Source organism: Bos mutus, chromosome 14, assembly GCF_027580195.1.
Source record: "Bos mutus isolate GX-2022 chromosome 14, NWIPB_WYAK_1.1, whole genome shotgun sequence".
Lineage (NCBI taxonomy): Eukaryota > Metazoa > Chordata > Mammalia > Artiodactyla > Bovidae > Bos > Bos mutus.
The window spans coordinates 51436277-51450967 of NC_091630.1; the positions used below are offsets into that span (position 1 = coordinate 51436277).

General features: G+C 46.0%; 2 protein-coding genes and 1 non-coding gene across 5 annotated transcripts in view; all 3 read right to left on the reverse strand.

Annotated features, from left to right (window-relative positions):
* Positions 1–6249, reverse strand: part of ADHFE1 (alcohol dehydrogenase iron containing 1) — a 32977-nt gene extending 26728 nt beyond the window's left edge. Inside the window, exons 1-3 of one of the 3 annotated variants that reach the window (XM_005892941.3) lie at positions 6175–6249; positions 3458–3495; positions 1537–1583 (exon numbers count right to left, since the gene is read on the reverse strand). In XM_005892941.3, coding sequence (XP_005893003.1) covers positions 1537–1583; positions 3458–3495; positions 6175–6230 — 141 coding nt within the window. In that variant the 5' untranslated portion in view covers positions 6231–6249. The other 2 variants (XM_070382316.1, XM_070382317.1) reach the window with 2 other exon arrangements.
* A 1946-nt stretch (positions 6250–8195) lies between these two features.
* On the reverse strand, positions 8196–9821 carry RRS1 (ribosome biogenesis regulator 1 homolog). The gene has a single exon (XM_005892943.3). It carries the CDS (start codon positions 9718–9720, stop codon positions 8623–8625), a length of 1098 nt encoding a protein of 365 aa, XP_005893005.1. The 5' UTR covers positions 9721–9821; the 3' UTR covers positions 8196–8622.
* A 4128-nt stretch (positions 9822–13949) lies between these two features.
* On the reverse strand, positions 13950–14031 carry TRNAL-AAG (transfer RNA leucine (anticodon AAG)). Its single transcript has one exon. It is a non-coding gene; the product is annotated as a tRNA-Leu (tRNA).
* Between the last annotated feature and the right edge of the window lie 660 nt (positions 14032–14691).

Genomic DNA, 14691 nt, shown 5'->3' on the forward strand with positions numbered 1-14691 from the left:
CCCAAACATTTCATAATCCTCATTTGTTTCCTCAGCTTGACATGCCTGTCTCTTCTTGCCTCCACACCTAAATTAATTCTTCAGTATCTTATTTTCCGACGTTAATGTTGTCTTTGTGTATTTTTCATGCCTTCATCCACTCATCCAACCATTCATCTCTCCAACCCCTATTGCATGCATTTATCTGTCCCTCCGTCCATCCATCCATTCATCCAACCAACACTGCTGAGTGTCTGCTATGTTCCAGGCATGTGTTGGCTCTGGTAATACAGCTATGAAGACGACAAACATGGCTTCATAGTTTACAGCCGAGAGAAGAGCTTTTATACTGATGGATGATGGGTTACTTTTGGCCTGGAGACATGCTTTGTTTGATCCATATTATGTTTAGATTTCTTTTTTTGGTTTGGATAGTAACTCTCATTATCCAATTAAAGGAAAAAAACAAAACAAAACAATATGACCATCTGGATTTCTATCTCTCTTGAATAATCAGGCAGCGTGTATGCACGCTAAGGTGCTTCAGTCATGTTCGACTCTTTGCAACCCCATAGACTGCAGTGCACCAGGCTCCTCTGACCATGGGATTCTCTAGGCAAGAATACTGGAGTGGATTGACATGCCTGCCTCCAGGGGATCTTCCCTACCCACGGATCGAACCTATATCTTTGATGTCGCCTGCACTGTCAAGTGGGTTCTTTACCACTAGCACCACCCAGGAAGACCTCAATCAGGCAGTACTGGCTGCATTCCAGTGTGGCAGCAACCAAGTGGGGCTAAGGGCAGATTGCACCCTTCAGATGGGCCTGTGCTCTCAGCCAGCTCAGCCCCATCGTCCCAGTCTGCGCCTGGAATGATTAACTGTCAGGCCTCTGGTCACATTTTAATTTATGATCCCTAAACTAGGAGGAGACAGAGATTTAACATATAATTATGCAATCACAGTGTGATAAAAAAATTCATCAGAATTAATTGTTCTTTTATTCCTGCTTCAAAGATTACTTGAACCTCTTTTGGGGGTTGTTATAGTTACAAAACTAAAGAAGATTCATTATACAACATATAAGATGGAGTCTGTAGAACTGGGAATCTGTCCTGTTTTAATGGCTGTACAGAAGACAGTATTCTAGGCATTACTCATGTTACCAGAATATTTATATTCCATTATCCTGATAAAATACTTTGCTAAATAGGTGCTGATCAAACAATAAGGTTAGGGAACATCAATTAATAACAGACTTCAAATGAGATAGTAATGCATTAGGGAAATACTCTGGTTGTATTTTTTCAGGTCATTCATAAAAGAATGAATGAATAGGGACTTCCCTGGTGGTCCAGTGTCTAAGACTCTGCTCTCCCAATGCAGTAGGCCTGGGTTCAATCCCTGGTCAGGGAACTAGATCCCACATGTCAAAACTAAGAGTTTGCATGCTACGACTAAAAAAAGATCCCACTTGCTGCAACGAAAATCTGGCAGCCAAATATTATACATACAGAAATAAGTATTTTTTAAAAAGAATGAATAATTAGATCTACCTCGAAGGCATAATCTGTTGCTTTCCCAGAAGGTGAAAGTCCAGGAGCTAGAAGTACAAAAGTTAGCATCAGAGTAGGCCTTAGAAACAGAGCAAAGATATTGTTATTTGATAGTAAGTTGGGATTTCATCAGTTGAATGTAAATATCTCCTTTGAAGCCTTACTTAAAATACATTTCTCAGTTTCATTGTTGCCTATTCAATTCAAATTAAACTCTGCATTTTAAGACAATGTAATGCTAACTTGATGCAGACTGTGAAAATAAACTTATTTAAAATCTTTTCTCCATTGAAATTAAAATATACTTTTGAAAACATAATGAGTAAAAATCTGCTAGAAAAAAATCCTCTAGATGCTATGGAGTTTGATTATTATTAGAGAACAACTATTAGTACATTCATTCATTCGAGTCCTGCTTATACTTCTTTAATAACTGTGATTATTTAAATAAAACTTCTCTCTATGGAGGGTGCTTATCACACTAAGATATTTTTCAAGCTTATGCCTATGAACTATTGAGTTTTCTCTGGGAAATTTAATAAACATTTTTATAAATGGATATTTCTTTGCAAGGTGCCAGGTTTAGCTGTGGCAAAAAAATTTTTTTTGTCTTATTGGAACAACAAGAAGTCTCTAATTAGTGGATTTTATCTTTGTTTTCATCTACTTATTGTTATTAGTCTTGACCAGTCATAAGATTGGAAAAAAGTCTATGGAACAATTTTCACTACCATTTTTTTTTAACAAGACAAAGAAAGGAGACCACAACTGGATAACAGTCTACCTTTGGTAGAGGGCAAGGGTATCCTTAATCGTATTTCAAATTTCTTTGATACTGACAGGCTTTAAAGAAATTGTCTATTACTCCAGTAACTAAAATTTAGGAAAAGACATAAACTGGATCTTAGAAAACACTGAGATTATCTTTCTCTAAATTACTAATTTTATTGCCCCAAATAGGAAACATTACTGATTTGTTGTTGAAACTAAGTTAAGAATTGCAGAAAAGCAGCTGAAGACAAAATTCTGCATGTGTCCATGAGGGCTGAAAAGGCATAGCATGCTTCTGCTTGGTAGTTGGCTGTTAAAGACTGGGGTGGTCCCTTGGCTGGTCCTAAAGAATGAGTCACTCTCATGGCAGGAAATAGTCCTTGGTTAGTTACTCTATCTGTTCTACTCCCAATCAGCTTCTTGGTGAATTTCTGCTTAGGCTCCTTTTTCATCCCTTACAACTGTTAGGATGTGACCTTTTCTCCTAAGAGGTGAAATCAGTTTTTGTGGCACTATAATTCATGTGACATTCTGGGGACATGTTGAACTTACAGTGAGCTCCTGCTGTTCACTGTGGACAATGGACTTGGTAAGGATTAAGATGTCTGTAGAAACCGAAAACTTTTTGTCATTTTTAATTATTAAGAAATAGTGTTATTTTAAACATCAATACAATTATTTTTTTCCTTCTGGGAACCACACTGTTCTTTAGACTCTTTTTTGCAATGTATTAGAATCTTTCGAAGATCTCAACTTAATTCTATTTGATGAACTCAGACCATCCTAATATCCTATTTGCGTTACCATTTTTAGCTTTGGCACATAATTCTATTTCAAAAAGAAAGACATTATAAATAGCATTCAGCTGACATAATTAGAACTGTGGTTGTTCAGTTGCTCAGTCATGTCCAGCTCTTTTGCGACCCCAGGGACTGCTGCCCACCAGGCTCCTCTGTCCATGGGATTCTTCAGGCAAGAACACTGGAGTGGGCTGCCGATCCTTCTCCAGATAATTAGAACTACATGTTACCAGTTTCAAGAGCAAAGCAACCATCTGCATCAGTCTTCCTCTCACATGCTTTGACTTTGTCCAAATGCATTGCCAAATGTGGAAACTGAAATTGCGGCTAGACACAAAATGTATTATTACCTTGGGAATAAGTATGAGAATGACTCGGGCACTGGCATCTAGGGAATCAGAAAAAGAAAAAAGAGAGTGAAACCAGAAAATCTGAAGCTAGGAAGTTTTAAAGTAACATACATTGCATTCTAGTTTTAAGATGCTTTCAAAGTAGCGGCTATTGACAAACACTGCACAATAGAAAAAGCCAGAAATCACTATGGACAAAAAGCCAACTCAGAGTCTTTCCAGCATTGTAGGGGTATTCTTCTGCGAATTATTCAGCAGCAGTTAATGACGTGGGGAACTGAGATGAGTGCTCCTGGGCTACAATAAAGTTTAAGATGAAGTCTCACTTCTTACTAGGTTAGGAGCCTTGGCCAAATTGACCCAGTGTTAAGGACTCGCACCTCAGACCCTACTTCTCTCCTCCTGAACTTTCCTTGTATTTTCCCATTGTCTTCAGGGTGTTCAAACAGGCTCTGGGCTGCTTCCTCTGGAAGCCCTCAGTGGCCGGTAGGCCCCCTCTGGTCACCACGTGGCGCCTCCGGCCTTTCTCGGCTCCAGGATTTCCCGCTCTCCGTGTCCCCCTAAACCAAGATCACACCTGTCACCTTCTTCTCCCCAATCCCTCACCTCAGTCCGCTCCTCTACAGATATCCCATGTGTTCCTCTTTCTAGAGGTTCCCTCCCTTGACTTCCACATCTTGGTCGCCTCCTAGTCCTTGGTCAGTCCCATCTCTGGCTTCCTCTTCTGTTTACCACCATCCGATTGAGCCTCGCAAAAGGGTTTGTGTTTCTATTGCCCACGGGACCCTGTCTTGGTGGGTCCCGCAGGTAACTGCGTGCATACCCCAACCCCACCATCCCCGACCTGCGCCTGCAAACTTGGACTGAAAACCTCTGAGAAGGGAGAGGGCAGAAGGGAAAGGGGAAGGAAGGAAAAGCGTTAAACTCAATGATGGTCAAGATCTCAAAAACTCAATTAAGTGAACACGGGCGTGGTCGGGTGTGAGTCGCCAGCGTGAGTCGAGGTTGCCATCTGGTGGGCGCGACGGAAAGCGCCACGTGTAAGGGTTTCTTCTGGAGCATCCCGGAGGGCCTGAGCCATCTGCAGGCTCCCGCGGAGAAAACCGAATAATGCAGGGTCCCAGAGTTGTCCTTCACTTGGCATTACCTTCTAGGTCCTTCGCTGCTTTATGCCCCTCCAGGACAAGAAGAGGGGCTCAAAGGGAAGGAAAATTCGACACTGTGGGAGGACACTCCGCTTCTCTTTTTGTTATATAATTTCCAAGCTCTCAGGCTATCTCAATTCATCATTTCTACTCCTCAGTTGTAGTCTGAATTCCACCCCCTCTTGCCTTCTTTGGACCTCCATCTGTCCCCTATGTCCCATCCTTCCCCTTACTTGATCCTTGTCATCATAATTAAGAGTTTCAGGCTTAAAACTCTCACCCTCCTCTCCCCTCTGGCTTGCTCACCCTCTGGTTTCTCTCTTCCTCACCCACATCCTGTTGACTTCATTTCCTTGGCCTCCTGAACTCTGCAAAGTTACAGCCAGGCTCTCATCTACACACCTTCTGGGTCTGGCACAATAATTTTTACTTCCTTCCTGGTATCACTGATAAACTGGCCATATCTTAGCAAAGGCCAACCTCTCCCCTGCACACTAAATCTCAGCCCTGCTCAGCTTCTCAAAACATCACTACCAACAGTTCTTCCTTTGCTCTCCTGCATCATCAACCCCCTCACCCACTACCCCCTCCCCCCACCCCAACCCAGTTTGGGATTGACATGTACACACTGCTGTATTTAAAATGATAACCAACAAGGACTTAACGTATAGCAAGTACATAGAACTCTGCTCAATGTTATGTGGCAACCTGGATGGAAGGGGAGTTTGGGGGAGAATGTATGCATGTATATGTGTGGCTGAGTCCCTTGCGGTTCACCTCTGTCTTCACATGCCTCCCTCTCTCCTGCACCCTCTGTCCTCTGCGTTCTGCACAGACCCCTTTCACCCGTGCATGTGCTCAGTGGCTAAGTCATGTCCGACTCTTCGTGACTCCATGGACTGGTCCTTGGGATGTTTCCAAGCAAAAATATTGCAGCAGGTTGCCATTTCCTTCTTCAGGGGATCTTCCCCACCCAGGGATCAAACCCAGCTCTCTTGTGTCAGCATTGGCAGAGATTTCTTTACCACTGTGCCACCTGGGAAGCCCCAATATAAGGACGTTGCATTGGCCAGGAATCAGAACCCAGACCTCCCACGTGGAAGGGAAGAATGCTACCACTGAACCAATACCTAACTTCACTGCTATCCCCTCATGCAAGTCTCTGCTAACTTTAAACTGATCCAAAGCCTGTTGTCCTTGTATCCCCAGCACCTAGAATAGTTTCTGATGCATTACCATACACTCAGTATGTGCTGATTGGATACATGCATTTGTCTTGGTCACTGTGCCAAGCTGTCCTCTGTCTGCCTCGACTGGGACCTGGAGCTCTCCTCTCTCGACCTTAGTTTCAACGGTAGATCAGACGAAGTACAAGCGGCTGCTTTTGGCTCCTTGGCTACTTGGCACACTGACAGCGGAGTCCAGGCCGCCGCGCTCTGCAGTACCGCGTCCCGGAAAATGATCCGAGGAAGAACGCGCGGGCCCGGGCGGGTCGCTCCCCGGGGGCTGCGTGGGCTCGGCCGCACCCTCGGGTCCCCTGCCTGCCCGCCGCCCGTCCGGCCCCGCACTCACGCTGCGCGTTGCAGAAGCCTCAGCAAGTGCACTACCCGAGAGCGAGCGGCGGCCATGGCTGAGCCGAGTCTTCCTCCCCCCGGCGACGCCCCCTCCGCCGCCGCCGGCCAATCCCGGCCTCCGCTTCTCCTCCGCCCACCCCAGCCACAGCGCTTGGCGGCCGAACATTTTCCCACTAGTTGAAGCTACGGCTGCCCCAGCTGCAATGTCTCATCGTCCACCTTTGAAATTGCCATACAGGTAACTGCTCTGTAGGGTTTTGATCTGCTCTCCTGTCTCTAGATAAAACGCTCTATTTCACAAGGCAAGGACGTGGGGGAGGGAGAAACAAGGGCAGCGCCCCCTCACCCCCTCCCTAAATCCTTTAAAATGCTCTTTTGCCTTAAGCGTATTTTCAGAATAAACTAACACAACTGCATTTAAATTTGTTTTAACGGTAAATAAGAACTTTGCAAACACCCCCCCCCCCTTTTTTTTTTAAACAAGACTAGTTAGAGAAGGAAATGGCAACCCACTCCAGTGTTCTTGCCTGGAGAATCCCAGGGATGGGGGAGCCTGGGCTGCCATCTATGGGGTCGCACAGAATCAGACATGACTGAAGCGACTTAGCAGCTAGATCAAGTCACAAAACAAAAGCCAGAAAAATTCCCAAACAAAACAAACAACAAAAAGTCCCAGACAGTTGAGAAGAATTTAAAAGGTGTTAAATGCTCTATTAACGGTTTGGTTTGGAAGAAGCTGTTCAGGATACCATTATGCTTTCTTTTTTTAATCAACGGTTAAAACTTGCCATGGTTACATGAGAAGGGAGGGCTTACAGCACCAAGTGCTCCAGGCCCCAGTGGAAACGATGATCAGTGATGGCACAGTTCAACTTTGTCAGAAGGTATGAGACAGTAAGTTGAACATGTGTTTTTAGTAACCTATTATGAAATCGGAATTAATCTCATCTTCATAGCAATTTCTAGAAGTAACATATAAAAATTGGACAATGGAAAAATGAGACAAACTCTCAATTTCCTATCAGGTGTCAGACCAAACAGCAAGAGTAGGGTGGCTCCCCAGAGCTATAACAACAGCAGAAAAGCCCCCCCATTCTAGATCTGTATACTGTGAATCCTTTTCAGGAGGTATTTAGTTTTACAAAGACGAGCTACTGAAATCTGTTAGGGAAAGACATCCAGGATAACTGTAAATGTTTCACCTCCTAATTAGATCAGCTTAAGGCAATGGCACCCCACTCCAGTACTCTTGCCTGGAAAATCCCATGGACAGAGGAGCCTGGTGGGCTGCAGTCCATGCGGTCTCTAAGAGTCGGGACGACTGAGCGACTTCACTTTCACTTTTTCCTTTCATGCATTGGAGAAGGAAATGGCAATCCACTCCAGTGTTCTTGCCTGGAGAATCCCAGGGACGGGGGAGCCTGGTGGGCTGCCATCTATGGGGTCACACAGAGTCGGACACGACTGAAGTGACTTAGCAGCAGCAGGTCAATTTGACAAATGAATCAAAAGATAGTAGTAATATTGTAAGTAAGGATTTTGTAGGTTTCTTTCTCTCTTCCCCAAACAGATCCCACTTGAAGCTTTAAAAAAAAAATCTGCGATATAAATACTGATAAAGATTTAAGTATAAAATTAGGATTAGGACTTCCCTGGTGGTCCAGTGGCCAGGATTCCATACTCCCAATATAGGGGGCCTGGGTTTGATCCCTAGTCTGGGAACTAGATCCCACATACTGCAACTAAGACCCAGCACAGCCAAATAAACAAACATTAAAAAAAAAATTACGATTGAGGATTATTACCATTATTTAGTGAAGCCCAAATTTATCATTTACAGCAAATTAATGTTTTCAGTGTTGAAAAGCATCAAATTTTATTTTTGAAAGAGACACACTTTCAGTATTATATCTGACACCAAAAGCAGGATGAGTTTTTCTAATAAAAGTTGTCTTGCTGAAATCATAATTTAGCTGCTGTGTTTTCTAGAAAGTAAATGAAAATAATCTGTACCAGGTATCCAGGTCATTCGTTTTACTTAAAATGTAACCTTTCTGTTCCCACATGCTTTAGTAAATACACAAACTTGTCATCAAAATGATGCAAAAACCAGCTATTAAGTCTCTCCCTTAAACCCCATCCAAAGTTTAAAGAGAGAAAAAAAAAAAAAGGCTGTTTAAAACTCATTCCTAGTTTTCACAGATTCTTTCCCTAATTCAGATGTCCTTAAATACAACCTTTAATCTCCAGCCAGAGTTTTGGTTGTGGCAAATACATTAATGTGTCCAGTCCAATATTTACATATCATCTTCAGAGGAGGGTAATCCTGGCCCTTTAACCTCAAGCTCAATGAGGGCAGTGACCAAATCTTGTGCATCTGGGTACTGTATCTAGAACTTAGCATTAAGTACAGTTCTTGGTTTAGGAGAAGGTCCAAGGATGAAATTTACTTCCTCCTCTTTCCTCCTTGGTGTTGCCCCCCTTTTCTCTTGCCACTCAGGCCGGGAGGCCCGGAATTCATCTTGCCTCCCAGACCCCCTTTCCTCTTCCCTCCTTGGCTGGGAGTGCCCCCTTTCCTCTTACTCCCGGGACCCTGTCGGCCCCCCTTTCTCTTGCCCTTCTGACTCATTTTCCTCCGTTTAGCCGCCTCCTCCTGGTCCTCCTCTCTCATCTGCTTATTGGTGGCCCTCGTAATGTCCAACTGAGGCTTTTTGCTGTTCATCACTCGCAGCATCTCCAACTGGCTCTTTCTCTCGGCCGCAAAGTCCCCGAAAAGAGGCTGAAACTTCCTCTTCTTGCCAGAGCCCCTGGGCGCCTTCTCCTTGGGCAGACGCTCCTGGAAGCGCCCCACAGAGGCAGTGGAGACCTTGGCCACTTGCATGGCGCGGCCCAGCTCCTCCTTACTCTGGTGTCCAGTAGGGTGCATGCCGGCCGCGCTGGGCAGCTGCATCTTGTGCGCGCGGGCCAGGTTACGCAGCCGGTTCAGTTCGTTTTTGGCCACCCGTTCCTTCTTAGCCTGAATCCGCTTGGCGAACTGGTCCTCCATGGGGTCGGCATTGCCCGGCACCTCGATCAGCCACTCCTTGGTGTCGTCGCGGGCGCGCTGGTAGCCCCAGCGGCGGCGCCACTGGCCGCTCACTTCGTCCCACACCAGATTGGTCTTCTTCTTGGGACGGATACCCTTGAGGCGCGCAAACTGCTGCCAGCGAGTAAGCGGCCGCGGCCTGGGCACCGGCTTCTCGCGCGGCAGACGAGTGCTGGGTTCCGGCAGCCTTGCCACCAGCGCCTCCTCCACGCGCTCGGTAGGCAGCTGCCACAGCTGGTTGATGAGCAGCTGCGTGTTGTCCCGCGCCAGGGCCCTCAGCTCGGCCTCCTGTGTGGGTCCCGCGTGCCGCAGCCCGGTCGGGGGGTTCCGGTCAGAGGCCAGCAAATTACCCAGGTCGAACTCCAGCTCCAATTCCTTCTGCACCGTGATGCGCTGCAACTTCTCTGCCTCGTCCCGCTCCGCCTTTGCCAGCAGCTCTTCCACGCTCTGGCCCTCCATGGCTCCGGTTCGGCTCGCTGCCTCTGGGAGACAGTTCCAGGCACGTCTCCTCCCACACGGGTTAAAGCCGCGCACCACAAACACGTGCGACTTCCCGGACGCTCGACCCGGAAGAGAAAGTTCCGCTTCCGGGGCACCCGGAAGGGGCTCAAGGAGCCGGCTACCTGAGGAACGGCCGGCAGAGGGCGGTGTTAGAGAGCAGATGAGATTAGAGGCGGCCTTTGGGGTGGAGGCCGGAGGTAGGCGGAGCCGAATCTACGAATTCCGAGGCCTGATTGGGACCTTGGCTCCCAGGATGCAGCTGCGGGAGGGAGTGGTCCTGTGCGAGCTGGGCAAGTTTGGGGGCCGCGGATTAAGGGGGTCCCGGAGCGACTGTTAGTTTTAGTGTGTGTAGAAAGTCAGTTCTCAAGATGTTTAGCCAGTCATTTTCACCAGAGCCCTGACACCTGTTCATGGTGTGCCCCTGGGTGTGGGCACTTCACCCGGGGATGTACAGAAAGCTAAGTGGAGAGGGAGACTTGGTTTTCTTTGGGAGCGAGCGGGCCTGGAGGTTAGTCCGCCCTGAAGGGGCGCGGCTGTGCCCCCATCCCGGCGATCTGGTCCCCGGAGTCCGGGGCCACTTCCTCTCCTGGCTGATGGCAGAAGAGCGCGGGGCTCAGCTGTTAAACCGCCTGGGTTCCGACCTTGACCGCTCTGGTGTTGTGACCTTCGGCTGTGTAACTTGTTTGTGCCTATTTTTAAACCTGTAAGATGGGATTGCAAATATTCCCTCCCAGGTCTGCCGTGAAGATAAATGAGTTAATATGCTCCCAGGGGAGCTTACACTGGGGTCTTGAACATATGAGTGCTCAATAAATGTGAGCTAAATACGAATTATTATTTAATTCTCATCATGGCTCTGGGAACTCTGCTGAAAAGGCAGTCTTATACAGTGATTAAATACCAGGTTCTTGAATCAAGCTACCTAGAATAAGATCTGGGTTTCTTGTACCCACATTGGTCAGGTTGTTTAACTTAAGTCCTATTCATAAGTTGATGAACATGAAGCATTAGTTCCTGGTACATTGTAAGCATTCAGTAAGTGTTGGCTATTGTTATTCACTATATTCCACTGATGACAGAAGCAGGCTTAGAGAAGTAAAATGACTTGTCTAAGGTTATACAGCCAGGAAGTGTGGGAGCAGGAGAGATCTAAACTCTGGCTCTAAGACTACATACATATTCTTTGCAATGTCTTCCAGATTCTTGATACTCGAAAAGTGTGATCTGTTGACCAGCAGTACAGTATCATCTGGGAGCTTGTTAGAAATGAAGAATCTCTGGCCTTAGCCCAGATGTTATGACTCAGAACCTTCATTTTAACAAAATATCTTAGTGATGAATGGAAATGAAAGCGGTTAGTTGCTCAGTGATCTCCAACTCTTTGCGACTCCATGGACCTCTGTCCGTGGAATTCTCCAGGCAAGAATACTGGAGTGGGTTGCCATTCCCTTCTCCAGGGGATCTTCCCAACCCAGGGATCGAACTAGGGCCTGGGTTTGCACAGCAGGCAGCTTCTTTACCATCTGAGCCTCCAGGGAAGCCATGAAAGTCAAAGTGTTAGTCGCTCAGTTGAATCCAATTCTTTGAGACCCCATGGACTGTAGCCTGCTGGGCTTCTCTGTTCATAGAATTCTCCAAGGAAGAATACTGGAGTGGGTTGCCATTTCCTTCTCCAGGGGAACTTCTCGACCTAGGGATTGAACCCAGGTCTCCTGCATTACAGGCACCTTCTTTACCATCTGAGCCACCAGGGAAGCCATAGGTGTAGTCAGTTGTGGGAGGCACTGCTGATTGTGTGGTTGACAGGTTTTGTTTTCCTTTAATGGGAAGTTGGGAGTAGGTTAGGTTGGGAAGATCCCCTGGAGAAGGGAAAGTCTACCCAGTCCAGTATTCTGGCCTAAAGAATTCCACAGACTGTATAGTCCCTGGGGTTGCAAAGAGTTGGACACGACTGAGTGACTTTCACTTCACTGGGAGTAGTGAAGAAGGGGTTAGCTGAAGAATTAACCCATAGAAATGGACATTATAGCCATTAGGAAATAGATTCACTTGAGTGTCTGCTAAAGAGGGCTTTAGACACATACCTGTCACACTTGCTCCCTAAGATTGGGCTCTTCTTGAGCTGATTGACTTATCTCAGCTCTGCTCTGTTCATTCACTCAGCAAACATTTCGTGACCGCAATTTATGCCTCAGGAATTTGGCTCTAATATTCTTTCTTCCTCTTTTTTAAAAGCATTTTAGGATTTGCTGGGGGATTTTCTGAATGTTTGCCTTAACACTCAACACTAAGTCCTTAATACCAATCATCCCATGGGGCTGAGGCCAGGTCATAGGTCTTATTAGGTAGCCTTCTTGGACCTTAAAGCTCTTGGGGTTTGCCGTAGGAGAGCGTTGAGGACACTGATATAACTATTCTGGGCTTGGCTTAGATTCATTCATTCATTTAACAAACATTTGAATGACTACCATGTTTGAGACACTAGATGCAAAGATTACTGAGACCTTATGGAACAGTGGAAAAGAAAGAAAGGTTAAGAGAAATTTACAATATGGCATGATTAAGCCTTTAACAGGAAGTACAGCTATGTAGAATTGAGCTCTTTTGTCAGTCTTTTGAGTTAGGGAAAAAAAGAGCAGGTGTAGATAGACGTTGAATGGTATGAATTCTCACTGGATGAAATGCTATTTGGTTTGAATCATATAGGTCAACTCTTCATTGAACTTGAATTGTTTTATGTTTATAATCCAAGTAAATTTTAATTTCCTTGATGACTGGAAACTGATTTTTACTTTCACTTTGCTGAGCCTAGCACTGGATATATAACAGGTGTACAATGCACACTTGTTTGAAAGAATAAGTCTAGTTTCTAAATTAAAAAGGGATTAATGTTGGCTGTTCTAGGCAAGGTAAGCAAAACTAGTAAAACCAGGATTTGGAGCTTTAAGGAATATTAATCTTATTGAGGCAGCTTGCATTTGGATCATGTTTATGTTGGGCAAGACTGTGCAGTGTTAAGAAAGAGAGAGCCTACCAGGTATGTGCAGATATATATGAATATGCTATAATAGTATGGCAAAGGGTTGTACATATTGTCTTTTCCTCTTACTGGTTTTCCCCTTTGTCTTTGCTTCTTTATCCCATAATGCAGCTAGATCCCAAGTTCAGTTCTCAGACCCCTCTTCTTTTCTCTATATACCGACTCTCAGTGCCATTTCATCCACTTTCATTGTGTCAGCCGCTACTGCTGTGCAGATGATTCTTAGAGGTACATCTTTTCCTCTTTCCTTCTCAGAGCTCTAGACTCTAATCTCTGATCACCTGCTGGGCCCTTCCACCATAGTCTGAATTCAGTATGTCTAAGACTACATAACCCATCATCTTCCTGAAAATGTGCTTCCATCTTCCATCCAACTACCTTTTTTCCCCTCTCCAACAAATGTTTATAGAAGGCTTTTGTGGCCAAAACACTGTTCTGGGCTTTGGAAATGCAACGATGAGTAAAACCAGGCTCACTAATGTAATCATCTGTTCTAGTCTAGTAAGGCTTGACACTACGATGTCATCCTTGGCCTCTCTCTTCCCATCTCTAAATTCAGCCAGTCTGTTGGGCTTCCCTGGTGGTCCAGTGGTTAAGAATCTGCCTTGCAATTCAAGGGACACAGATTCGATCCTCGGTCAGGGAAGATCCCACATGCGGCAGAGGAACTAAGCCCCTGTGCCGCAACTACTGAGCCCAAGCTCTAGAGCCTGTGAGCTGCAACTGGAGCCCGTGCTCTGCAACAAGAGAAGCCACTCTAATGAGAAACTCGAAGACCACAAAGAAAAGCAGCCCTCACTCTGCAGTGGAAGAAGCCCGAGCACAGCAGTGAAGACCCACCACAGCCAAAAAAATAAAATAAAATAAATCCAGTCAGTCTATTAAAATTTGTCTCTGTATTATTCCTTTGTCATCCTCACGACCATGACCTTACCCTAGACTGGAACTCTTCATTTCTCCAGGTACTTTCTCCACTTTGCTCTCTGCTCTGGCTTCCACATATGACCAGCAGGAGGCAGTGACAGATCAGAAGTGAAGAGAGAAGGATGAAGGCGTGTTTGTCCCTTGCATGCTCAGTCCTGTCCGAATCTTTGAGACCTCATGGACTATATAGCCTGCCTCTGTCCATGGAATTTCCCAGGCGAGCTGGCAACAATGGGATTTGAACCCACGCCCCCAAAGAGACTGGAGCCTTAACCCAGTACCTTAGACCGCTCAGCCACGCTACCCTGCTTGTCCCTAGCCCTCTGCAGACTGGTGTGGGTCGGCTGATTACTAACTGAAAGGCCATAGCTCTAATCAGGCATCTCTCCACATGCAGGCACCTCTCCCAGCTCCTCTAATTGCTTTGCAGGCCTAGGGGTGGTTAAGGCTTTTACCATTGTGGTCCTATTCTTTGTGAATTTCCTTAAGCCATGTCCACATTATTGTAATATTCCCTTTGTTAATCTGAAATTCCCCGGCCCACCTGCGACCTGTTTCCTGCCAGGACCTTGACTAGTACCCAGAGACCCTTCCCAGAGCATCCTAAGCAGTTTCCTGCCTCTGTGCAGGAAATGCAAAACTGCATTTGCACTCTAAGAGAGTGCATCTGAAGGATTTATCGTTCACAGATTTAGCCAAATCACTCTTCTCCTCAAAAACTCCTCTATCTTGTTCTTGGTCTTGGATGTCAATGATCTGACCCCAAACTACTCTTCTTACTCACATGGCATGATCAGATCAGATCAGTCGCTCAGTCGTGTCCAACTCTTTGCGACCCCATGAATCGCAGCACGCCAGGCCTCCCTGTCCATCACCAACTCCCAGAGCTCACTCAGACTCACGTCCATCGAGTCAGTGATGCCATCTAGCCATCTCATCCTCTGTCGTCCCCTTCTCCTCTTGCC